Below are 26,069 nucleotides of genomic sequence, written 5' to 3' on the forward strand. Positions count from 1 at the left end.
TATAATAAAGATATTTTTTTCATTGTGCAATTACTTTTTATTCTTGAAGAATCTTTTTTCTAACATATTATTTTCTATTCCACAGTGAAACATTATTGTTTTTACATCAGATATTCCTGAAGGGCCTGTGTGCTCGGTTAGAAAATTGGCCCACTCTGGTTCTAGGTAAGTTTAGTGCCGGTAAGTATCTATTATCAGTCAACTGTGCAGCTCAGGTATATGGTTTGGACAGATATACATATGAGGCTTGTTTTTGAAACCACATTTGAAATTTGAACAAACTTTTTTCGCTGAACTAGTATACATTATTGTTTAGGGGCCAGCTGAAGCATGCCTCCGGGTGAGGGAATTTGTTGCTGCGTTGAAAACCCATTGGTGAGTTTGAGCTGTTTTCTGCTCTTTGGTCAGATTGTTGTCTCTTTAACACATTCCCAGTTTCCTTTCTCTATTATATTATTCACTTTTAAAAAGTCTATAATTTATAATAACATTTAAAGCTCACCTGGTCCAAAGATTCTATTTGTTTAAAAAAGATCTTTTCCTCAGAAACTTGTTCGTTAATTTCAACCAAACTTAGTCACAATCATCCCTAGGCCACCATTAGTGCTATTTGAAAAATCCCCTGCTGAAACATAGACAATTCTAGTTCGCTGTAAATTCAGAACTTATTGTGAGGTTTTTATTACTGTGAAAAATGCGACTCGTGAGTATCAGAATAATAAGAACTCGCATTCTGAAATCTGACATGTTTATTGTGTATGCAGCTTTTCCTGTAATCACAATAATTATTCTCACATTTCAGTCTGTCATGTTGAAATGGCAATAATAAATGCACACAGTATTTTCTGAATTTACAGTACGTTTTACTGTAATTTCACCTTGATAGGTGAACATTGATGTAACTATGTTTCTTTGGCATTCAAACATTTCATTGTAGTTACAGTAACCCATCCAAGTTGTTTGAAGTTATATTATCTTGTTTGGGAAAAATTTATGTCAGATTTTTCAGGTTTTTTGTCAAAATATTGTATTAGTTTTTAAGGGAACGTACTTGGTCGTACAACACCTCCTTGTGTTTCTGATTAATCTTTGCATTTGGAAAGAAGTAAATATCTGCTGTCTATACCATTGAAGAGACAACCATATTACTCCTCCCATCCCTACCTGATTTTGGCTTATTTCTCTCAGTTTCCTGATTTTGACCTTAAAGATCTTAATTGACAAACATGTTTAATCCACCACATTCTTTATGTTCCTGTCCCAAGTCAGGAGCCTGTAGTTCAGTGGTTGTTGTTGGTTCATGTCTTTATGTGCCTGTCCAAAGTCAGGAGGCTGTAGTTCAGTGGTTGTTGTTGGTTCATGTCTTTATGTGCCTGTCCAAAGTCAGGAGGCTGTAGTTCAGTGGTTGTTGTTGGTTCATGTCTTTATGTGCCTGTCCTAAGTCAGGAGGCTGTAGTTCAGTGGTTGTTGTTGGTTCATGTCTTTATGTGCCTGTCCAAAGTCAGGAGGCTATAGTTCAGTGGTTGTTGTTGGTTCATATCTGTCATTTGTTTTACGTTAATTGTTTTGTTATAAATTAGGCCGTTAGTTTTCTCAATTGAATTGTGTCATATTTTTCTTGTCAGGGCCTTTTATAGACGACTTTGTGGTATGGGTTTTTCTCATTGTTGAAAGCCGTACGGTTGCCTGTAATTGCTTACATCCACTTTATTTGAACTTTGGTGGATAGTTGTCTCATTGGCAATCATACCTCATCTCCTTATTTTTATAAGATTGTCAGTTTTCCTGCCGAAGGTCGGTTGATTTTTCAAGGCACTCCGGCTTCCTCCAACAATAAAAACTGACCCCAACAATATAACCAATAGTGCTGAAACTGGAGTTAAACACCAACAATCAATCAATCATTTTAGGTAGGGCATTTTTGAAAAAGCAACTGGAGCTATTTGGGTCAAAAGTGAATGATTGTTAAAATGCCAAATACAGGTGGGATAGGCTTTAAATGAGTTAATGTAAATGCTGTTGAGAATTGACAAGTTAAGAAATGATCATATTTCACTGCTTTTAAAGAAATGAATTTGAACAAAACCCTTATATAAAATATATGTTCAAACTATATATTGGTAGCACAGCAGTTGGTGTTGGGAATGTAGCCCTTTGTGGAGATGGATACCACTTCTTCTATACCTGTTCCAAACTTATGTTTTTGTGAAATAAATATTGGAGATGGATGCCACTTATTCTGCTCTTGTCCAAGACTTATGTTCTTTGTATAGATACCTACTTAAAAGTGTAGTTGAATGATTATATATTGTAGTTGTTTTAAGTTAAAAATTAGTTCTTTAGTTAGAATTTTCAATCTTAGGTCTTTTAAATCTTCTTATCTTAGGGAAATTGTAATCAGTATTTAAACACGTCCATGGGGAAGTATGTTGAATAAATCAGCAGATTTAGAATCACATCCCTGTTGTATAATTCTACATTAATATAAATATTTTGAACATAGAAATGAAAAATGGATTTAAAAGACTAGATATATATTTCCTATTTTGTATTTGGTATATCACCTAATAGATATCACATTGTCAAATTATGTGATTTTGGCTGAACAAAACTGCATCAACCCATCTATATCTTGCTGTCAGGATATCAAGCATCCTATTCTATTGTAAGCTATGTTTACTTCTTCTATGCCGCTTCTCATGAGAGCCCTGTCTGTTGTATCATGCTTATACAGCGATCTTTTCTCCAAAGGAATCTTTTGAGAACATTAGAAAAAATTATTTCTTTATGGTATCATGGTGTTTTTCAAATTCTTACACAACATTGAAATGAGACTGTTTGAATCATGGAAGGCCACTATAGCCACAAAAAGTTTATATACTTTTAAAAATGGCACAGTAGCTGAATATTTGTCAGAATGGGGGCAGGGTTGTTTTGTTGAGGATGTTAAGGTTATGTGTCTCCTCCCTAAAATTGCAAAAAATTTGTACAAGAATGTTTTCCCCTCTATGATCTTTGACCTGTGTTACATATGTGGCTTTGTCAAGATGAAGAGATAATATGACAATTAATGGGCGTAAAAACAGTGATATTATATTGTCAAAAAGTTCTGCCAAAAACTTGCTCTCAGTAAAAATATATTCATTGAATAAAAAATAATAAAAAAAATTATCAGAATTATTTTTTGCCTGTATATTATAGATTCAGTATCGTGTTGCATGACTGAGAGAAATATAGTACTATGTATGAAATGGGATTAAGAAAATGATTTCATAGTCATTCTCTTTCCATCCGTGTTTATATTTTATTTGTTTGGAATGTCCCCCTCGTCATTTATTGTGTAGACCCACAGAAGATTTGTTTTTACTATCACTGTGCAGAAGAATTTAAGTAATATTTCCCTATATTATGTTTTGAAAGTATATGGTCTACTGTTTTTGACGAAAGATTGAAAAGTTATTTTGTAATCACAGAATGAGTTTAAGTATTAAATGATGAAATCAATTTGTGTTCATATTTTCGATGCATTATTAGTTGTTTGTACTATTTTTAAAGACTTATTTCTATTAAATAATTATTTGCCAAATGCTTTAGTTATGACTTTGAAGTCATTAGCTTTGAACTTGAAGAAAAAAAGACTTAATGTTTGTAATAGCTCCAACTATAACTTTACATCTCAAGAGTGACACAATACTAAACATGGACGCTACTATGGATATGATTTATTTTAATTATCACTTAAATTACAATTTTGACCATTTTGACCATTTTTATGCATTCCATATTTGTCTAGACTCCACATCAAGGCAAACAATTTAAAGGACTTTATTTTTGGTGCCACATATGTTTTTAAAATATATATTTAGACCATATCCTTTATTTTTTTGTTTTTTTAATTGAAGGTTATTTTTAAAACATTTAACAGTTACCTTTTTTCACATTACAGTGAATCTAGAGAAAAAATGATATAAGAATTGATAGAGGAAAATATTTCAATTTCTATGTTCAATGGAATACAAACAAGAAAAATTATTGCGGCATTTGAGAACTAATTTTTTAATAATTGATTCTTAGATTCTATAGTTTCCATCATATTTCTGAATTAATACTGTAAATGCAGAAATATTTCGTGCATTTACTATTGCGATTTTTGAAGAATTAAGAAAAATGCACAATTAATTATTGCGAATTTTTGACAAGCTACATACAGATTTATTTTTCAGATTTCAGAATGGGAATTCTTATTATTGAGGTACTCACCCTGTCACATTAATGCATTAATAAAAACCTCGTAATAATTTGTGAATTTGCATTCGTTATTTTGAATACTGATGTATTTTGTTCTATCTTATTACAGGAGATTTATTTGACATGCTACTTCCTATGCTGTGTATATACCAGGAGTATGTGCGTAACCATCATTACAGTCTACAGGTGCTAGCCGAGTACAAACAAAAAACAGAATTTAATGCTCTGCTGAAAAGATATGAAGAAAAACCAGTGTGTGAAGGGCGATCGGTGGAAGTTTTTCTTACATATCCTATGCATCAGGTATTATAACTAGTTAAGAGGAATCATGTGGAATTACTAGTGAAAATAATATTAGCAGTACCAATTTTACTGTTCCAGATGCCTATTTCAACAATAAATGTCTCTTCAGTGATGCTTGAGGCCAAAGTACTTGAAAAAGCAAAACTTATATAAAAAAGGAAGAGCTGATCAATCCAAAAGATTCCTTAAGTATAGCCAAATCAGGAAAAGGAATCAGAGCTTTGCATGCTGGAGATATATTCCGTAATTAAATATGATTTTCAAAATTGGTATTTTCATCCTTAAGAATCAAATTAATGCAAGGGAATATTTCATGATTTTTATCTTATTCATGAAATTAGCATAATTGGCTCCTTGCAAAATTTCCCTTTTTTCAGTATTCCAAATCTACTTTAGGTATCGTGATTTATTAAGGACTTATATACGCAACAAGTAAACATTGGCCAATTGATATATATTCATACAGGTAATTTGGATCAAATAAATTCAAAATTAGCAATTGGCACAATAGGATTGCAGCAAAAATACTGAAGAAGGGCTAGCACTTATCAAACATTATAAGAATTAACTAGCCACAACATCAGCATAAATGTAGAACATTTGTTTAATTGTTTTTGCAGATACCTCGCTATATTATAACTCTCCATGAACTACTAGCTCATACACCACATGACCATGTAGAGAGACAGAGTCTGGAGTATGCCAAGGGAAAGCTGGAGGAATTATCAAGGGTAGGTTAATCAAACACAATGCTGCTCAATACAAATCAATAAACACAAATAAGTTTGCAAAATTAGACAGTTTATCTTCAAGTGGAAATAATTTGGTATACTTTTTTTTACCAGCCCATTTATTATGTAACAATTATAAGACATAGTATTACTAATTTAATAATGCTGAAGAGCAAACATAGTGTGAATGTTGAGTAACACTCTCAAACACTTGGAACTAGTGTAGTTTAATGTATTGTAGTGTAGTCTAGTGTAGCGTGGATCAACTGGGTAGATAGTTGTATTTTTGGCAATCATACCACATCTCCTTATTTTTGTATAAATGTGTATTCATTTATTGTTTAGTGAACATAAAATTTTCAAGTCCCCTGCCACAAAATTGGCATATGCATGTAGTTAAGCCATTGTCTGTCTTTCTGTCCTTTAAATTTTACAGTTGTCTGCTCTTGTTTTGTTTTGGTAAGACTTCTATTAACAAAATTACAGCATTGAAAATTTGGTTAATATTTTCCTGATACACATATCTTTTTGATGCCAAAAAATCTAGGTGTGAAACTATATAATGAGGTTTGTATTTGTGTTGTACAGATGAGTCTACAAAACTATTCATTTTGACAGTCACTCCAAGCAAATGTTTTGAACAAAAGTAAGCATTTGATTGACTAAAGAAGAAGTAAAAGTACTTGATGTAGAAATTTAGATTTCTGTATTATATACTCTGTACAAGTGTATGCTTCTCTTTTATTTATGAAATGAGTGTTTGACTGTAACAAATTAATAACCTAGTAAAGTAAAAAAAAGTAATGTATATATAAATGCATGAGCTTGCTCTATTTCTACTTTTGAAAATTGAATGAAGTTGATGAAATGAGTATTGTCTGTAAACAAGAGAAAAAAACAGAAAAAATATAGAACTTATGTTTTTGTTTGTCGTCGGGTAGCTGTGTGATCAATGTATACCCTTGGGACATCTTCTTTATTCCTTTTATTTTATCTCATATAGTTCCTATTTCAGTCAGTAAGATGATTTATGTTTGTGGTTTCCTTCTGATTGTGGAATTTTTGTGGAAGTAGTATTACATTTTTTATTTTACAGCTGACTCAACTGATTAGATATTTGGTATATAGACATATCACTACAAATTACAATCAAATTTGAGTTTCGTTCCAGTTAAGGACTTTTTGCAAAAGGTGGGACCCTAAGGATATAGAAACTTTGTTAAAAATATCAGTTTTCTGCACTTATTTCTATAATGTCTAAATCAATTGTTTAGGTATTTTGTTAATGGTTGAGCAATTTCGTAAGTAATTGTGGTAATTGAACAAAGAAAATTGCTTGAAAAATTCTAGATGAAAACTTATTATTCCTGTAACAGTTGTGGAAAATATCCACATCTTTAAATGAATATTCTGACCAATGATAAAATGGAAATTCCCAACAGGCATCATCAGTAACAAATATATACTGAATATGAACTGAAAACTCACCAGACTTCCTTCTTAATCAAATGCTTGCCACATATCACACTAAACTCATCCAATGTTTTTTCTATAGAATTGGAATTTAAAACTTCAATTTCAAATCACCCAAGAAAGTTTCCTCCTTACCATTGTTTTTAGCAATGGAATCCTTATTTTTCAGTAGAGTTATTTCCCTTTGACTGTAAATTTCCTCCATTGAAAAGATAATCAACACATTCTACTGCAGTTGTAGTTTTCATCTTCTATTTTAAGTTTGGTCTGTTTGATTTTTGAGGTTTCCCATTCCAAAAAAGGAATTAGCAATATATTTTTCAGTCGGTCATCATGATTATGTTTCTGACTGCAAAGAATTTTACTGTTGGCAAGACATAGATGCATTAATCTAGACAAATCTACAATGTTTAATATTTAAGAAGGTAGAGACAATCTATACTTGAAATGTATATACTATTGATTCATTAATTTAAGTTTGGATACCAATTTTTGGGATACTAAGAAAACCAGGATACCAATGAAAAACAAATGAAACCCCTGTTGGTTTTTGCTGCTTCTCTGTTGTAGCAGTACAAACATACCACTTCTGTTACCTTACTTGTCATTATTGTTGTCTGTGTCGTCCCTCTAAAAAGTTTTTGAAGCTGTCTAGACAGAATTCATCCAAACTTGCACACATTCTTCTATACAAAGTTGTACCTGCTACTTCAATTTTTGATACATGTGATTTTTGGGGTCTTCCAATTTCAAAACAAGGAATTATCAATATTTGCTTTTATTAGTCAATTTTTGTGTAGAAATTCGAAAGGAAACATACTTTATATTGTGTAGTTTATAAAACCATTTTAACATCTAAATGCTCTGTGAAAGGTGACTTATCTGCCATGTAGTTTAGAGAGAAAGAAACTGAAGAAGACATTTTGCCAAAAAGATCTTTTTATCTTGTTATAAATAACAACAGTGTATAGTTTGTGGCTCTGAAACTCTTTGATATTTACAATGAAACTTATTATAGACAGAAGATATAGAAAGCAGGGAATCTATATTGATTTATAGGTCAACGGTCAAGGTCATAGCTGATGAAAGTAGACTAAAATATAGAAATATGAGGTGCAATTTGTTGTTTCTGGGTGATGGCTTGATGTACACTGATTGGATTTAATATACTTATAGTAGTGAAAGATAGGAGGAAAGAGGCAAAGTCTGTTGATTTCGTAGTCAATAAATAGATCAAATGGACAATGGTTGACACAAAAATAGATAGTTATACCTTGGTTTCTGAACAAAATCTTTAAACAATGGCTTTTTATTTTTACATTTATATTAGGAATGAGCCTCTCAGACCTGGCAGGTAGGCCAGGTTCAGGGGAACCCTGCACAGTTTTTCTTCAAAAGGGTGGGAGAAGGGATTTCTGTATTTTGTTTCCAGAAGAAGCATTTGTAAACCCATGACAGCTATATATAGTTGAATATATCACCAGAATCTAGGTTTCTAAATAAATCTCTTGTATTAGAACTATTTTTATTTTTCATCAAAGTTATTCAGCTAATCCAGGTTTAAGGTAAACCCTGCAAAATTTTTAAGGTGGATGTTCCAAAAGGTTTTTCTGAATATGAGGGATCTGTAGAAAATTTTTATGCCAATTTTGGTTCTAGATGACTATGACTTATTTTTCTTTTTCTTTATTTTTTTGTCTTATATAATTGCATATGTAGGAGAACATCAATAAATGTGCTGTTGGGGTAGCATAGATTGGCTATGCTAACTCTCTACTTGCTGTAGGGTCCCCTTTCAGACTAAATGTTATAGCATATTTAACTACAAAGATCTTGTCATTAGTTATAGCTAAAAATATATGAGGAAAAACATGTGTGTTATTTCTACCAGTACATAGATGTCTATCAGGGATTAAAAAATTACCCTTTTTTACTCTGCCTGATTATCATTAATGTTAAGTTTATCATAATTAAGGTGACATCACCTGAATGCTGGATTTTTTTAGTGACACATTATTTTGTTACATTTGAAGGACCTGTTTTTAACAGACAATCAGCATTCCTATGGGAACCAACTGTTGCTTTGTTAGTGTAACCGGAGAGCATGATTCTACTTGCAAAATCGCATGTCTCCACCGGGACTCGAACCCGGGACCTCTGTGTTACAAGGCAGCGCAGCGCGTTAACTGACTGAGCTAAAGAAGTACTTCCTTAGCTCAACCGCTTACGGCTGACTAAGTATCTACTAAATTTCTAAGGGAAGCAATCTCGTCACACTTCCCCCACCTCAAGAGTCATTATACTCTATAATGATGATATCTTCATCTTTTTAATATTTATGTTTTAACCTGGCTATGTATTTCTTCTAACCATGGGTTTTTATTGTTGGGCACCAATATAACCGGAGAGCATGATTCTACTTGCAAAATCGCATGTCTCCACCGGGACTCGAACCCAGGACCTCTGTGTTACAAGGCAGCGTGTTAACCAACTGAGCTAAAGAAGTACTTCCTTAGCTCAACCGCTTATGGCTGACCTAAGTATCTACTAAAATGTTCTAAGGGAAGCTATCCCGTCACACTTCATTAAACAATATTAATTTGAATATATCATCACATAGTGATATAGCTCATTATACCAGGTTACATAAAATGAAAAGGATTCAAAAACAAGCAACCAACTTGTTCCTTTATTCTTATGAGACAGACTTTATACAGGAGCTTCTCAAGAAAAGAAGCTGGTATGTTCCTCTATGTAGATGTAGTCCTTTCATTGATTCAAAGATTGGTGACTTTGCTGACTGCATATATCCTAATAAACTTGAAATAAAGGATACCACAGGTACAGTCAAATCTGCTTCATATTGACTAACATCTAGAAAATGACTGCTCATTGTTGAAGGAAGTACACCACTAATTCATGGCCCCATTGCTTTCTATGTTAAATTCCCTAATTTCAAGCAGGCACAGCTCTTTTGTTTCAAGATCAAATAAAGTGACAATCATTGCATGTCAAAGCAACACTTTATGGTGCCTAATGTACTGAAAAAATCAACATACCTTTAATGGCATATAAGAAAGAACTGGTTCCTGGAACTTCAGATATACCAAAACAGGTACTTCAGATCTGACAAACAGGCAAAATGTACCGTCTTTTTTAAATTTCATGCAATTTTTTTATTTTTCAAAATTATAAGTCAAAAAGTGTTCTACAATGATCACCAGTCATTCAGCTTTCATTTGATACCAACATTATCTAAATATTCTACATATTTTGAAAGTTACACCCATGCGTAGGAACTATTTTGTGTTAAATATGTACTACTTTCTGGTATGTGCTTTCTGGCCGGGCCCGAATTAGTGGTGTTACAACTGAAGGCCGTACGGTTGCCTATAATTGCTTACATCCACTTCATTTGAACTTTGGTGGATAGTTGTCTCATTGGCAATCATACCACATCTCCTTATTTTTACATTGAGAGTCAGTTGTAAAGTTTGTGACAAAAGAGATGATTTCAATTTTCCCATTGGGAACTTTCCATTCCTGTGTAGCAACATTCCATCAGGACTTGCAAATGGAGTATATATCTTTCAGTTGATACAATATTTGTGAGCTTGCATTTCCTGACATTATTTCTTGATAGAGGACTACTGCTTACAAGAAAGCTTTTTTTATCAAGGGTTCCAAATGCTTAAGTCAGAGTTGTCCCTACATATGCCATCATGATTTGGTTTACCAATATGGATTATCTATGTCAATGATGACCACAGATATGTTGCAATTGTCGTAACCACAATCTTCTCCTCTTTTCCTCTATAGGAACATTAATGAATGCTAGGTAATGCTATATTTTTACTTGCAATGAGTGATGCTAGTGAAGCAGGAACTGCTTACCCTTCCAGAGCATCTGATTTCATTTCCACTTTTAGTTGGGTTCCTGTTGCCCATATTTAGTTTCTGTGTAGTGTTATGTAAATGTTGTTTATTTTTTACCGTGTTGTTAGGATGATTTTTGATTGCCCCTTGGAAAGTTCCCTCTCTTTTTAGTTATTGTACCCTGCTGTCTGCACCGCAGGAATTGTCTTTATCATTTTATACCAATTTCAGCATTTTTATATATGGATTATTGATAATGTTAAGTTTTTGTAATACTTGTAGTAAAACCTATTTTGTAAAGAGCTCCAACATAGATTCAATAAAAGATACTGGTTTTGCTTACTTGCTGTTTTAGAGAACTGATTTTCATATTTAATCTCATAGTGTGAATTTTATAAGTATGAATACAGTTGGGTAGTGCTCAAAATATATTTTCTGGAAGCATCAAAAGAGAGGGAAGGTGTAGCACAACATTTAAGTATGAGTCTAGATAAGCTCAGGAATTGTAAAAGACTGCTGCTGAGTCAGATATTTTACCTTTCCACACAAATTGTGAACATATTTATTCCAATACGAATGTGCATGATTTTTCTTGACATTTCATAGTAAAAGTGGTACAGTTTAAGGTCGAAAAAGTAAAAGTGGTACAGTTTTAGGTAAAAAAAGTTAAAATGGTACAGTTTTAGGTAAAAAAAAGTAAAAGTGGTACAGTTTAAGGTAATAACATAAAAGTGGTACAGTTTAAGGTAATAACATAAAAGTGGTACAGTTTAAGGTAAAAAGGTTTAATTGGTACAGTTTAAGTTAATAACATAAAAGTGGTACAGTTTAAGGTAAAAAGGTAAAGTGGTACAGTTTAAGGTAAAAAGGTAAAAGTGGTACAAAAGTGGTACAGTTTAAGGTAAAAAGGTAAAAGTGGTACAAAAGTGGTACAGTTTAAGGTAAAAGGGTAAAAGTGGTACAGTTTAAGGTAATAACATAAAAGTGGTACAGTTTAAGGTAAAAAGGTAAAAGTGGTACAGTTTAAGGTAATAACATAAAAGTGGTACAGGTTAAGGTAAAAAGGTAAAAGTGGAACAGTTTAAGGTAATAACATAAAAGTGGTACAGTTTAAGGTAAAAAGGTAAAAGTGGTACAGTTTAAGGTAATAACATAAAAGTGGTACAGGTTAAGGTAAAAAAAGTTAAAGTGGTACAGTTTTAGGTAAAAAAAAAAAAGTAAAAGTGGTACAGTTTTAGGTAAAAAAAGTTAAAATGGTACAGTTTTAGGTAAAAAAAAGTAAAAGTGGTACAGTTTAAGGTAATAACATAAAAGTGGTACAGTTTAAGGTAATAACATAAAAGTGGTACAGTTTAAGGTAAAAAGGTTTAATTGGTACAGTTCAAGTTAATAACATAAAAGTGGTACAGTTTAAGGTAAAAAGGTAAAGTGGTACAGTTTAAGGCAAAAAGGTAAAAGTGGTACAAAAGTGGTACAGTTTAAGGTAAAAAGGTAAAAGTGGTACAAAAGTGGTACAGTTTAAGGTAAAAAGGTAAAAGTGGTACAGTTTAAGGTAAAAAGGTAAAAGTGGTACAGTTTAAGGTAAAAAGGTAAAAGTGGTACAGTTTAAGGTAATAACATAAAAGTGGTACAGTTTAAGGTAAAAAGGTAAAAGTGGTACAGTTTAAGGTAATAACATAAAAGTGGTACAGTTTAAGGTAAAAAGGTAAAAGTGGTACAGTTTAAGGTAATAACATAAAAGTGGTACAGGTAAAGGTAAAAAAAGTTAAGTGGTACAGTTTTAGGTAAAAAAAAAAAGGAAAAGTGGTACATTTTAAGGTAAAAAAGTAAAAGTGGTACAGTTTAAGGTAAAACAGTTAATGTGGTACAGTTTTAGTACAAACAAGTCTTGTATACGAAACAAGTAGAAATTTTATTTTTCATCTACTTTGAATTTGACTGTTTTCTTAATATTTGTGTAAATGAGAGATTTCAAAAGCATGATCAACAGATTTTACATAAGTCTTACTTTTTTCCACTTTATGAGGGTTGAAGGGATTGAAATTGAACCTTAACATCGAAATGACTGTGTCCAGTATTTTGCTATGTCTAGTGCTATAGTGTGTCTACAGTAGATTTTATAAACATTTCTGGTGCCTTCATTTTATTATGAAATGTGCATGAAACATCTGAAACTATATGTTTCATACAGAATGATATAGAATGAAGAGAAAACAAATATGAAATAAAACACTAGTTTGAAATTTTAATGTTCCAAATTCTCTGTTGTGTATTTTATTACTTTTTCTACGAAAAAAAGTATTGAAAAACTATTGGTAATAAACAATTTCATTTCCTTGTAATCAGGATGTATTCCAATGAATAAATATCTGGAAAAGGATACTGAAACTTGGAAATTCATTTTGTTTTGTTTTATTTAAATTATCAGAATAAATACTTAAGCATGCATGTCCAACAAAATGTTTCATGTGACTTCTGTTATTTAATAATAAAACTATTTAATTTAATTTAATATGAATAAAAGGAGATGTGGAGCTCACACCACTGCATGCACTTTAGGTTTAAACAATGTAAACAAATATTGATGTTTTTTTTGTGAAACAAGATAATGGGGATATTATTTTGTTGAATATTTTATTATAATTACTTATACAATTTTATAAACAGATAATGCATGATGAAGTTAGTGAGACAGAAAATATCAGGAAAAACTTATCCATAGAAAGGATGATTGTTGAAGGATGTGACATTCTTTTGGATGTAAACCAGACTTTTGTAAGACAAGGTATGTAAACAAATCAACCTTTTTCTTTTAATACAATTACTGTGAATTATTATACCCCATGATACTACTAAGTACCAATGGTATATAGGTTTTGACCAGTATGCTAATCTGTAAGTCAGTCTCAATCTGTCAGTCTGTCAATCAGTCAGTCAGTCTCAGTCTGTCAGTCTGTCAATCTGTCCGTCAGTCTCAGTCAGTCAGTCTTAGTATGCCAGTCTGTCAATCAGTCAAATTCAGTCTGTTAAAATCAGTCAGTCTCAGTCTGCCAGTCTGTCAATCAATCAGTCAGTCTCAGTCTGCCAGTCTGTCAATCAATCAGTCAGTCTCTGTCTGCCAGTCTGTCAATCAATCAGTCAGTCTCAGTCTGCCAGTCTGTCAATCAATCAGTCGGTCTCAGTCTGCCAGTCTGTCAATCAATCAGTCAGTCTCAGTCTGCCAGTCTGTCAATCAATCAGTCAGTCTCAGTCTGCCAGTCTGTCAATCAATCAGTCAGTCTCAGTCTGCCAGTCTGTCAATCAATCAGTCAGTCTCAGTCTGCCAGTCAGCTTGGATTCCCTTTGATAAATCAAAAACTTTATATCTCATTTCGCTCCGCACTTGAATGCATCAGCACATGTAATGAGAGGAGGATCCATATTTATTGTGAGTTCACTTTGTCAAAGTTCAAGGTCATAGTTATTAAGAATAGATTGAAAATGTTGGGGAGTGGAATTATTCAATTATAACCATAGAACCTTTCATACTCTAGAACCCTACATGGGATTTTGACTTTACTTGATATATGGTAATATATGACAAGAGGGAATTATTCTTTGATTCTGTGGTCACTATATCTAAGGTCAAGGTCATAGTTTCTAAAATTAAACCTAAATAAGTTCAGGGAATGAGTTTCTTGATTATATCTCTAGAACCTTACATGGGATTGGAATAAAACTTAAATATATGGTCACAAATAATGAGAGGAAGATCCCTTTTGATATTAAGGTCTTAATTCTTGGTTTTAAGAATAAGGTCACAGCTACTACAAATGGACCAGCAATAGTTCAGAAAAGGTGTTTCTGTATTATATCTCTGGAGCCTTACATGGAATTCAAATCAAATTTGAATATATGGTCACATATAATGGATTTTTAGATAATTACCACAAAACCCTTTATTGGATTGGAACCAAACAGTTTTGTCATTATACCAATAAGCTGTTGCTAGAGCTAAGTTTATGGCATGTGGTATTGTGAGTTTCCTAACAAAGCTTCTTTTCTTATAACAGAATTTATTTTAATAAGTTTATTTTGAAGGTCATTCAGATATTTGATATTCTGTGAACTGGGAAGAAAATCTGCATTCATCATTCTTATCATTTACCTACTGTGGATTCATTTAATTTCGTGGGTACCAATTTTCGTGGATTGAGGAATGCCTGTAATTTTGTGGATATTTGATTTTGTGGTTTTGTCAAAGTCTGCATACAAACCTATAGAAAATTTGCAATTGTTGAACATTTAAATTCGTGGTTCCCCTGTACCCACGAAATCCACGAAAATTGGTATCCAACGAATAATAATGAATCCACAGTACTAAGAAAATTCAATACTATAATAACACTATCTAACATTACATGTTTTCTTGCTACAAAATGGTCAGTTAAAAAATATGATAGCTTATAAAACATCAAGTCCAGTTAAACGCAGGTAAGAGAATTGGTAGTAGGGGTGCATTATGTTTTCTGGTCTGTCTGTCTGTCTAATATTCCATTAATCTTATATTCTGTCCTATGGTTTTCCAAGAATTTGTGGTCACATCAATTTGAAACTTAGTACACATGTTCACTTTGTTAGGTACTTTTTAAATTGTATGCAAGGCTACTTTTTTACCCCGATTTCCAGGTTTACTGATCATACAAATGTGATAGTGTGAATCCTGTACATTCCCAGGTTAAAGTTTTTGGTAAAGGTAGTGAAGCACGGCATTTTTGACTTATAATTGCCTTGAAACTTAGTACACTTGTTCATTATGAAATGAAAAACGGTACTGGTATTTAAATTATTTGCCAAATTGGCAAATTCACTGAACATGGGAATATAAAAGTGCGAACCTAGCATCTTGTCCTATGAACACTTTTTAACTCAAATTTGGAAGCTGTATATCTGAGTCTTTTTCAGAAATAAAAAATAAGACAGTTATTGCATTAAGATAGTAACAAAACCTCATTTTTACTGAATTTTATGTGAAAATTTCTGCTGTTTTGTTTTATTTTTGGTTAGGACTCTCCAGAAGATGTAAATTAGTTGTATACCATGCACTATAGTTTTAAAAACAAAAAGTTGATAATATGAGCAGGAAATTCCTCAATGCAAAATTGATGTTGAATATTGTACAACTTTGATAGATTCTAAAAAAAAATAAATGATCCTTTGCAACCATTAAAGCTCATGGAATATGTTAAAAATAGAATTTTATTTTTCTGAGAATTGTTTCAGTGTAAACTGTGTTGTGAAAATAACTGTTTCATCTTCCCATTTGAAGTTTAGTCATATTTTGGTTAATCAGGTTATTAATTCCTCTTGTCCTTCATCTTTAAAGTTATAAATAGAAAATTATGGAAAAATGTTTAAAAAAATCCTTATTATGATATTGATGAACCATTTTGTAAATCCTGAGATGATTCTTTCTCAAGAGTATATTTTACTAGCATTTTGTATGAAAATGGATGAAAACCATCATTTGAATAACCAGACTTGTTTAGAAGAAAAGAAGTCTGTACTATTCATAGAGAACTTTTATTCAAAACTTTTTAATGAAATCACTAACCATAACCTAACAATTATTCATGTATACCCCACTTTTCCTTTTATTCATATGGCTATAATTTACCAGGCCTACTTGTTCAATTTATTAGTTTAATTGTTCAATGTATGTGCTGTTTTATGTACTATCTGTTTCCGTGTCTGTACCTCTGTGCATCCTTTAGTCAGTCCTGTATCAGGTCTGTACCTCAGAGCATCCTTTAGTCAGTCCTGTAACAGGTTTGTACCTCTGTGTATCCTTTAGTGAGTTCTGTATCAGGTCTGTACCTCTGTGCATCCTTTAGTCAGTCCTGTATCAGGTCTGTACCTCTGCATCCTTTAGTCAGTCCTGTATCAGGTCTGTACCTCTGTGCATCCTTTAGTCAGTCCTGTCTGGTCTGTACCTCTGTGCATCCTTTAGTCAGTCCTGTATCAGGTCTGTACCTCTGCATCCTTTAGTCAGTCCTGTATCAGGTCTGTACCTCTGTGCATCCTTTAGTCAGTCCTGTATCAGGTCTGTACCTCTGCATCCTTTAGTCAGTCCTGTATCAGGTCTGTACCTCTGTGCATCCTTTAGTCAGTCCTGTCTGGTCTGTACCTCTGTGCATCCTTTAGTCAGTCCTGTATCAGGTCTGTACCTCTGCATCCTTTAGTCAGTCCTGTAACAGGTTTGTACCTCTGTGCATCCTTTAGTCAGTCCTGTATCAGGTCTGTACCTCTGCATCCTTTAGTCAGTCCTGTATCAGGTCTGTACCTTTGTGCATCCTTTAGTCAGTCCTGTATCAGGTCTGTACCTCTGCATCCTTTAGTCAGTCCTGTATCAGGTCTGTACCTCTGTGCATCCTTTAGTCAGTCCTGTATCAGGTCTGTACCTCTGCATCCTTTAGTCAGTCCTGTATCAGGTCTGTACCTCTGTGCATCCTTTAGTCAGTCCTGTATCAGGTCTGTACCTCTGTGCATCCTTTAGTCAGTCCTGTATCAGGTCTGTACCTCTGTGCATCCTTTAGTCAGTCCTGTATCAGGTCTGTACCTCTGCATCCTTTAGTCAGTCCTGTATCAGGTCTGTACCTCTGTGCATCCTTTAGTCAGTCCTGTATCAGGTCTGTACCTCTGCATCCTTTAGTCAGTCCTGTAACAGGTTTGTACCTCTGTGCATCCTTTAGTCAGTCCTGTATCAGGTCTGTACCTCTGCATCCTTTAGTCAGTCCTGTATCAGGTCTGTACCTCTGTGCATCCTTTAGTCAGTCCTGTATCAGGTCTGTACCTCTGCATCCTTTAGTCAGTCCTGTATCAGGTCTGTACCTCTGTGCATCCTTTAGTCAGTCCTGTATCAGGTCTGTACCTCTGCATCCTTTAGTCAGTCCTGTATCAGGTCTGTACCTCTGTGCATCCTTTAGTCAGTCCTGTATCAGGTCTGTACCTCTGTGCATCTTTTAGTCAGTCCTGTATCAGGTCTGTACCTCTGTGCATCCTTTAGTCAGTCCTGTATCAGGTCTGTACCTCTGCATCCTTTAGTCAGTCCTGTATCAGGTCTGTACCTCTGTGCATCCTTTAGTCAGTCCTGTATCAGGTCTGTACCTCTGCATCCTTTAGTCAGTCCTGTATCAGGTCTGTACCTCTGTGCATCCTTTAGTCAGTCCTGTATCAGGTTTAAGTGTTTAGATTATGGTAGTTTACCATGAAATTGTTGTCACATCAACTTGAAATTTAGTACTCATGTTCAATATGATGTGAACTTTTTATAAGTGTAACGTCACAGTACCCAAATTGCACAGAATAGCCCAAATTGCACCTTTTTAGCAAAAATAGCAGCAAAAATCTTACAATTTGTATTTTTATGATTTGACATTATGCACGTCTTTCAACATAGGTATATATATTTAAATATACACAAAACGATCACAGTAGATATCAACACATGAAGTATTCACTGGGAAAAGTATATTCTACAGAAATGTTGTCACCATGAGACGTCCACAAAAAGTCATCTTTTAAAAATGAGCAAATAAAATATGTTGCAAGCATCCATTTCTGAAAAAAATGAACAGTAAGCATGGACTAATGTCAAATTGTTCTAAATATTTGAAGAAATAAAAAAAAAACATCTGTTATTCAATATTTAAGGATGTGAATTTAAGCATGGATGCAATTTGGGTCCTCCTTATTACAGAATCACGGACCGTTTGGAGGTCTGTTCAATTAAATTGGTGGAACTGTATAGTAAATAAGGATACATCTACAAAATAAACACAGAATGGAAACTTTTGTCTGGATCATAAATAAACGAAGGTGAAAAAAACGTCAAAAAAGGTGCAATTTGGGTACCCTCACATTATGCCTATTGAGGGTTTTCACTGAGATTTCACTGTTTACTGAACATTGAAATGTGAAATTGTGAATGGAGCTTAGTGTCCTTTGGACACATATTCATGTTCAAGCTACGTCTCTTAACTTCAGTTGGTCATCCAAGATGGCTGTCATTATTGTTGAATTAAGAAAACTAGATTCCTGTCTGCCAGTCAACATCACCACTTTAGTCTTTTTCTTTGTGAGTACAATGGATATTGAGAGAAATAGTTAATGGAATTGTCCTATTATGCCATCCTTTCAGAATTTTGATGTCCTATTATGCCATCCTTTCTGAATTGTGTTGTCCTATTATACCATCCTTTCTGAATTGTGTTGTCCTATTATGCCATCCTTTCTGAATTTTATTGTCCTGTTATGCATCTTTCTGAATTTTGCTGTCTTATTATGCCATCCCTTCAGAATTGTGTTGTCCTATTATACCATCCTTTCTGAATTGTGTTGTCCTATTACGCCATCCTTTCTGAATTGTGTTGTCCTATTATGCCATCTTTTCTGTATTGTGTTGTCCTATTATGCCATCCCTTCTGAATTGTGTTGTGCTATTATGCCATCCTTTCTGAATTGTGTTGTCCTATTATGCCATCCTTTCTGAATTGTGTTGTCCTATTATGCCACCCTTTCTGAATTGTGTTGCCCTATTATGCCATCCTTTCTGAATTTTGTTGTCCTATTATGCCATCCTATCTGAATTATGTTGTCCTATTATGCCATCCTTTCTTAAATGTGTTGTCCTATTATGCCATCCCTTCTGAATTGTGTTGTTATATTATTCCACCTGTCTGAATTGTGTAACTTGACTCTTAGCACAAAAAATATGAATTATTGTACTTATTTCTTTAACTTAGTCAATTAGAAATAGAAATCTTGAAAAATATTTAAAAATTTTAAAAAGATGACATAGTATCTAGAGAAATGAGTATGAAGTGTGTGTCCCATTGACCCTTTTTAAAACTGTTTTTCTTTTAGGTTAAACTGGATGTACAGCTGTTGTTCTTTAGAAAAACTACTTTTCTATCTATTTCTATTTATTTTCTTAAAGTACATTTTCTATTATGGCTACTGAAGTCAAAAGTACAGTCATGTCCATTCTAATATGTTTTTAAAAGAAATTTTTTATTTTTTTTTGTGGCCCAAGATGTTACAAAAATAGTTGTAGATTGTACAATGGTTGTCATCTAGTCAGATTAAAAAGTCTGAATTAAACAAATCCATTGATATGGATTCATTCAATAGTATTTTAGTATATTCTTTCCATGTTATATGACTTTCATTGAGAAAACTATCCACTAGAGTTCAAATGATGAAGATATAAGTAATTATAGGTCACCTTACTGCCTTCATCAATGAGTTAAAAACTCCATACCAGCTATAAAATTTATCTAATACTGCTGAACTTTTGTCAGCAAGAATAAGATATTTTTTTCAGAATCTTTTAGAATATATTGCTACATCTTTTGCAAAGTTATGGCAACAGCACAAATCTTTACCTCGAATCCTCCACAAAATATAAAATTGACTACCCTGAAAATGCATAAATTTGTAGAAAATGCATTTGAACTGCATCAACAAACCATTTTTGTCGAGCCTGCTACTTTTGTCAAAGAAAGCTCGACATAGGGATAGTGATCCGGTGGCTGCAACGGCGGCGGCGTTAGCTTACTTCTTAAAAGCTTTATATTTCAGAAGGTAGAATACCTGGATCCTTCATACTTTGTATATAGATGCCTTATGTTATGAAGTTTCCGTCTGTCATATGTCCATCGACCTTGACCTCATTTTCATGGTTCAGTGACTACTTGAAAAAAAGTTAAGATTTTTAGTATTCTTAATTTCTCTCTTATTATGAGTAATAGGATAACTATATTTGGTATGTGCGTACCTTGCAAGGTCCTCATACCCGTCAGACAGTTTTCACTTGACCTCGACCTCATTTCATGGATCAGTGAACATGGTTAAGTTTTTGTGGTCAAGTCCATAACTCAGATACTATAAGCAATAGGTCTACTATATTTGGTGTATGGAATAATTGTAAGGTGTACATGTCCAACTGGCAGGTGTCATCTGACCTTGACCTCATTTTCATGGTTCAGTGGTTATAGTTAAGTTTTTGTGTTTTGGTCTGTTTTTCTTATACTGTATCAAATAAATCAACTATGTTTGGTGTATGAAAATATTTTACGATGTATATGTCAGTCTGGCATGTTTTATTTGACTTTGACCTCATTTTTATGGTTCATTGCTCAATGTTAAGTTTTTGTTTTGGTCTATTTTTCTAATATTTTCAGCAATAGGTCAACTATGTTTGGATTATGGAATGATTTTAATTGATGAGAAATATATGATGAAAACTAACCCAACTAAATAGGGTTAGCCATGCGCGCATGGCTAAGGTGGGTTAGTTAGTTCATACTGAAATGATAGTGAAAGTAAAATTAACCTTAGCCATGCACGCATGGCTAACCCTATTTAGTTGGGTTAGTTTTCATCATACATTTCTAATCAATTTTCCAGAATTCAAAATTATTCCAGATTCAAATAATTCCTTGTTTTAACCCCTTTTACATGACTCATTGGTTAATGTTCATTTTTCCTGGCTTACTTTGTTTCTTAGATACTATAAGAAATAGGTCAACTATATTTGATGCATGGAATGATTTTAAGGTGTACATGTCTGTCTGTCAGGGTTCATCTTACCTTTACCTCATTTTCATGGTTCATTGGTCAATATAAAATTTCCATGGTTTGTTCTGTTTCTTTATACTATAATCAATAGGTCATCTATATTACTGTATAGAATGATTGTATCAAAGGTGTACATGTATTTCCTGCTTGGTTTATCTGACCTTGACCTCATTTTCTTGGATCATAAATGTTAGTGTGATGCTTGTTGTAAAACTTTATATTTAGGACTATCAACATAAAATCAATGGTCAGTATAGTAGGCGAGACATTTCAGCATGTGCACTCTTGTTAAAAACTTTTGCACTTTTTTAAAATAAGAAAAGGTCAAAGGTATTTGATTGTCACTAATCTTCCCTTGCAGACAGATTTTGGATTTGATATAATGATATTTTTTTTTCCTTAACTCTATTGTAGGCTTCATTCTTCAATTCAGCCTAGAATAGGTCTTTTCTTCTTATGGGAGTATACTCCTAGGTAGGAGTGTAAAACTATCCAGGACTTGTGTGCTATGTACATGTGGACTTAATTAAAATTACTATAAACAATAAAGTAAAATCTATAGAATTACATATATACATTATGTACAGTGGCTTTGGTGGTTTAATAAGTTGGTGTGGGTCCTTCAGATGTTAGAGTGTATATGCCACTTCTGAAGGATTCCAGGGTGTCCAACATACCTATTGCTTCAGGTAGGGAATTCCAGTCAGAGATGGTGTTTGGATAAACAGAATATTTATAGAAGTCTTTATTCATTGCATAAAGGTCTAATTTGTCATTGTGAAAGCATGAGTGAAATACATATTTCAGGTCAGAGTTGATGTGTATAATAGGATAGGATGTTTTGTACTGTGTCATGTTAAGAGTATTGTACTGTGTCATGCTAAGAGTATGGTATAAGGTTATGTTAAAGTAAATCATTCCCACCAGTGTATTTTCTCTTTTTTGGAAGAAATACACTCTGTAAAAATTCCCTGACATACTTTCTGTAGGGTTACATTTTTTTGACAGAATGAACACACTAGTGTGAAAAAGGAATACACTAGTGCATTTCATACACCTGAAGATCTACATGTCACAATATAATTGTACGCTTGCAGTAAAAGCTCAAGGTCTTAATAGAAGTAACTTCAAACAGTTTGTAGCTGTAAAAAGCTTAAAATAAACATTTAAAATCTATCACATTTTGTAAAATTGATAAGCTTGGTGAGATTATGCCCAAGTTTATACGAAAGTTCACTGATTTAACCCAAAGAGCGAGTGTGACCTATTGCCATCACTTGGTGACTGTCATTGTCTCACATGACCCAAAGAGCCAGTGTGACCTATTGCCATCACTTGGCGACTGTCATTGTCTCACATGACCCAAAGAGCCAGTGTGACCTATTGCCATCACTTGGCGACTGTCATTGTCCATCGACCCAAAGAGCCAGTGTGACCTATTGCCATCACTTGGCGACTGTCATTGTCCATCGACCCAAAGAGCCAGTGTGACCTATTGCCATCACTTGGCGACTGTCATTGTCCATCGACCCAAAGAGCCAGTGTGACCTATTGCCATCACTTGGCGACTGTCATTGTCCATCACCCCAAAGAGCCAGTGTGACCTATTGCCATCACTTGGTGACTGTCATTGTCCATCGACCCAAAGAGCCAGTGTGACCTATTGCCATCACTTGGCGACTGTCATTGTCCATCGACCCAAAGAGCCAGTGTGACCTATTGCCATCACTTGGTGACTGTCATTGTCCATCGACCCAAAGAGCCAGTGTGACCTATTGCCATCACTTGGCGACTGTCATTGTCCATCGACCCAAAGAGCCAGTGTGACCTATTGCCATCACTTGGTGACTGTCATTGTCCATCGACCCAAAGAGCCAGTGTGACCTATTGCCATCACTTGGTGACTGTCATTGTCCATCGACCCAAAGAGCCAGTGTGACCTATTGCCATCACTTGACGACTGTCATTGTCCATCGACCCAAAGAGCCAGTGTGACCTATTGCCATCACTTGGCGACTGTCATTGTCCATCGACCCAAAGAGCCAGTGTGACCTATTGCCATCACTTGGCGACTGTCATTGTCCATCGACCCAAAGAGCCAGTGTGACCTATTGCCATCACTTGGCGACTGTCATTGTCCATCGACCCAAAGAGCCAGTGTGACCTATTGCCATCACTTGGGGACTGTCATTGTCCATCGACCCAAAGAGCCAGTGTGACCTATTGCCATCACTTGGCGACTGTCATTGTCCATCGACCCAAAGAGCCAGTGTGACCTATTGCCATCACTTGGCGACTGTCATTGTCCATCGACCCAAAGAGCCAGTGTGACCTATTGCCATCACTTGGCGACTGTCATTGTCCATCGACCCAAAGAGCCAGTGTGACCTATTGCCATCACTTGGTGACTGTCATTGTCCATCGACCCAAAGAGCCAGTGTGACCTATTGCCATCACTTGGTGACTGTCATTGTCTCACATGACCCAAAGAGCCAGTGTGACCTATTGCCATCACTTGGTGACTGTCATTGTCCATCGACCCAAAGAGCCAGTGTGACCTATTGCCATCACTTGGTGACTGTCATTGTCTCACATGACCCAAAGAGCCAGTGTGACCTATTGCCATCACTTGGTGACTGTCATTGTCCATCGACCCAAAGAGCCAGTGTGACCTATTGCCATCACTTGGTGACTGTCATTGTCCATCGACCCAAAGAGCCAGTGTGACCTATTGCCATCACTTGGTGACTGTCATTGTCCATCGACCCAAAGAGCCAGTGTGACCTATTGCCATCACTTGGCGACTGTCATTGTCCATCGACATAAAGAGCCAGTGTGACCTATTGCCATCACTTGGCGACTGTCATTGTCCATCGACCCAAAGAGCCAGTGTGACCTATTGCCATCACTTGGTGACTGTCATTGTCCATCGACCAAAAGAGCCAGTGTGACCTATTGCCATCACTTGGCGACTGTCATTGTCCATCGACCCAAAGAGCCAGTGTGACCTATTGCCATCACTTGGTGACTGTCATTGTCTCACATGACCCAAAGAGCCAGTGTGACCTATTGCCATCACTTGGTGACTGTCATTGTCCATCGACCCAAAGAGCCAGTGTGACCTATTGCCATCACTTGGTGACTGTCATTGTCCATCGACCCAAAGAGCCAGTGTGACCTATTGCCATCACTTGGTGACTGTCATTGTCCATCGACCCAAAGAGCCAGTGTGACCTATTGCCATCACTTGGCGACTGTCATTGTCCATCGACCCAAAGAGCCTGTGTGACCTATTGCCATCACTTGGTGACTGTCATTGTCCATCGACCCAAAGAGCCAGTGTGACCTATTGCCATCACTTGGTGACTGTCATTGTCCATCGACCCAAAGAGCCAGTGTGACCTATTGCCATCACTTGGTGACTGTCATTGTCCATCGACCCAAAGAGCCAGTGTGACCTATTGCCATCACTTGGCGACTGTCATTGTCCATCGACCCAAAGAGCCAGTGTGACCTATTGCCATCACTTGGTGACTGTCATTGTCCATCGACCCAAAGAGCCAGTGTGACCTATTGCCATCACTTGGTGACTGTCATTGTCCATCGACCCAAAGAGCCAGTGTGACCTATTGCCATCACTTGGCAACTGTCATTGTCTCACATGACCCAAAGAGCCAGTGTGACCTATTGCCATCACTTGGCAACTGTCATTGTCTCACATGACCCAAAGAGCCAGTGTGACCTATTGCCATCACTTGGCGACTGTCATTGTCTCACATGACCCAAAGAGCCAGTGTGACCTATTGCCATCACTTGGCGACTGTCATTGTCTCACATGACCCAAAGAGCCAGTGTGACCTATTGCCATCACTTGGCGACTGTCATTGTCTCACATGACCCAAAGAGCCAGTGTGACCTATTGCCATCACTTGGCGACTGTCATTGTCTCACATGACCCAAAGAGCCAGTGTGACCTATTGCCATCACTTGGCGACTGTCATTGTCCATCGTTTGTGAACTTATTTTCAAAGATCATCTACTCTAAAACTTCTGGGTCAAATTTAACCAATATTGGCCATTATCATCATTGGGGTATCTAGTTCAAAAATGTTTCCGATGACCCCCCCCCCCTGCCAACTCATATTGTCAACATTGCTAAAAATAACACAAGGGAAAAATGCAAGTTTTGTCTATTATCTTTAAAACCACTGATCTACCTACTGTCTATAACATCAAAATTGTCAGATGACTTTCTGTAGGAGTTATTGCCCTTAAATGACGAATTTATTATTTTTCTTTCATTTTTTTCCTATTATCTTGAAAAATATAATTCTAGTAGATAGACGATAAACTTTATGTTGCAACAATCATCAACAAGAAAAGATCTACAAATAAATCAACATAGCTGAAATTGTCAGTTGGTTCCTTACTGGAGTTATTGCCCTTTAATGATGAATTTTACCATTTTTTTGCGCTATTTCCTATTATATTGAAAACTATAATATATAGATAGAAACTTAAAAAAATGCAAAAATGATCAGTGAACCATACGCATCTTAAAATGGTGTCCAGTTGGCAGTAAAAGTATAATACAAGTACTTGACATTTGCATCAAATCCAACGGCACAAAGCAAAATAAAAAATGAAATGAATTGTCTTTTTAACCAGCTCACATTGGAGGTAACTCTTACAAATGGGATATAATTTATATTAGGGAATAAAAGGGAATAGCACACTTATTATTGTTTGTTTTTAAGTTATTGTCAGCATTGGATCATCATTTAAAATCTAAATGTTTAAGATAAATACAAAAATGGT

At 34.9% G+C, this 26,069-nt stretch overlaps 1 protein-coding gene and 1 long non-coding RNA gene across 6 annotated transcripts in view; both read left to right on the forward strand.

The window, feature by feature from the left end:
- The window catches only part of LOC127736170 (ras-specific guanine nucleotide-releasing factor 2-like), a 144,637-nt gene that overhangs the window by 75,824 nt on the left and 42,744 nt on the right, over positions 1 to 26,069 (forward strand). For all 5 annotated transcript variants that reach the window (XM_052246726.1, XM_052246727.1, XM_052246729.1 and 2 more), the window contains 4 exons: positions 86 to 165; positions 4,358 to 4,551; positions 5,172 to 5,282; positions 13,299 to 13,416. In XM_052246726.1, the coding sequence (XP_052102686.1) occupies positions 86 to 165; positions 4,358 to 4,551; positions 5,172 to 5,282; positions 13,299 to 13,416 (503 nt within the window). The remainder of the gene's footprint in view (positions 1 to 85; positions 166 to 4,357; positions 4,552 to 5,171; positions 5,283 to 13,298; positions 13,417 to 26,069) is intronic.
- LOC127736185 (uncharacterized) lies at positions 11,242 to 12,783 on the forward strand. The gene is made up of 3 exons (XR_007998844.1): positions 11,242 to 11,406; positions 11,776 to 11,988; positions 12,450 to 12,783. It is a non-coding gene; the product is annotated as an uncharacterized LOC127736185 (long non-coding RNA).

This window comes from Mytilus californianus, unplaced genomic scaffold (assembly GCF_021869535.1).
Source record: "Mytilus californianus isolate M0D057914Y unplaced genomic scaffold, xbMytCali1.0.p SCAF_3, whole genome shotgun sequence".
Taxonomy (NCBI): domain Eukaryota; kingdom Metazoa; phylum Mollusca; class Bivalvia; order Mytilida; family Mytilidae; genus Mytilus; species Mytilus californianus.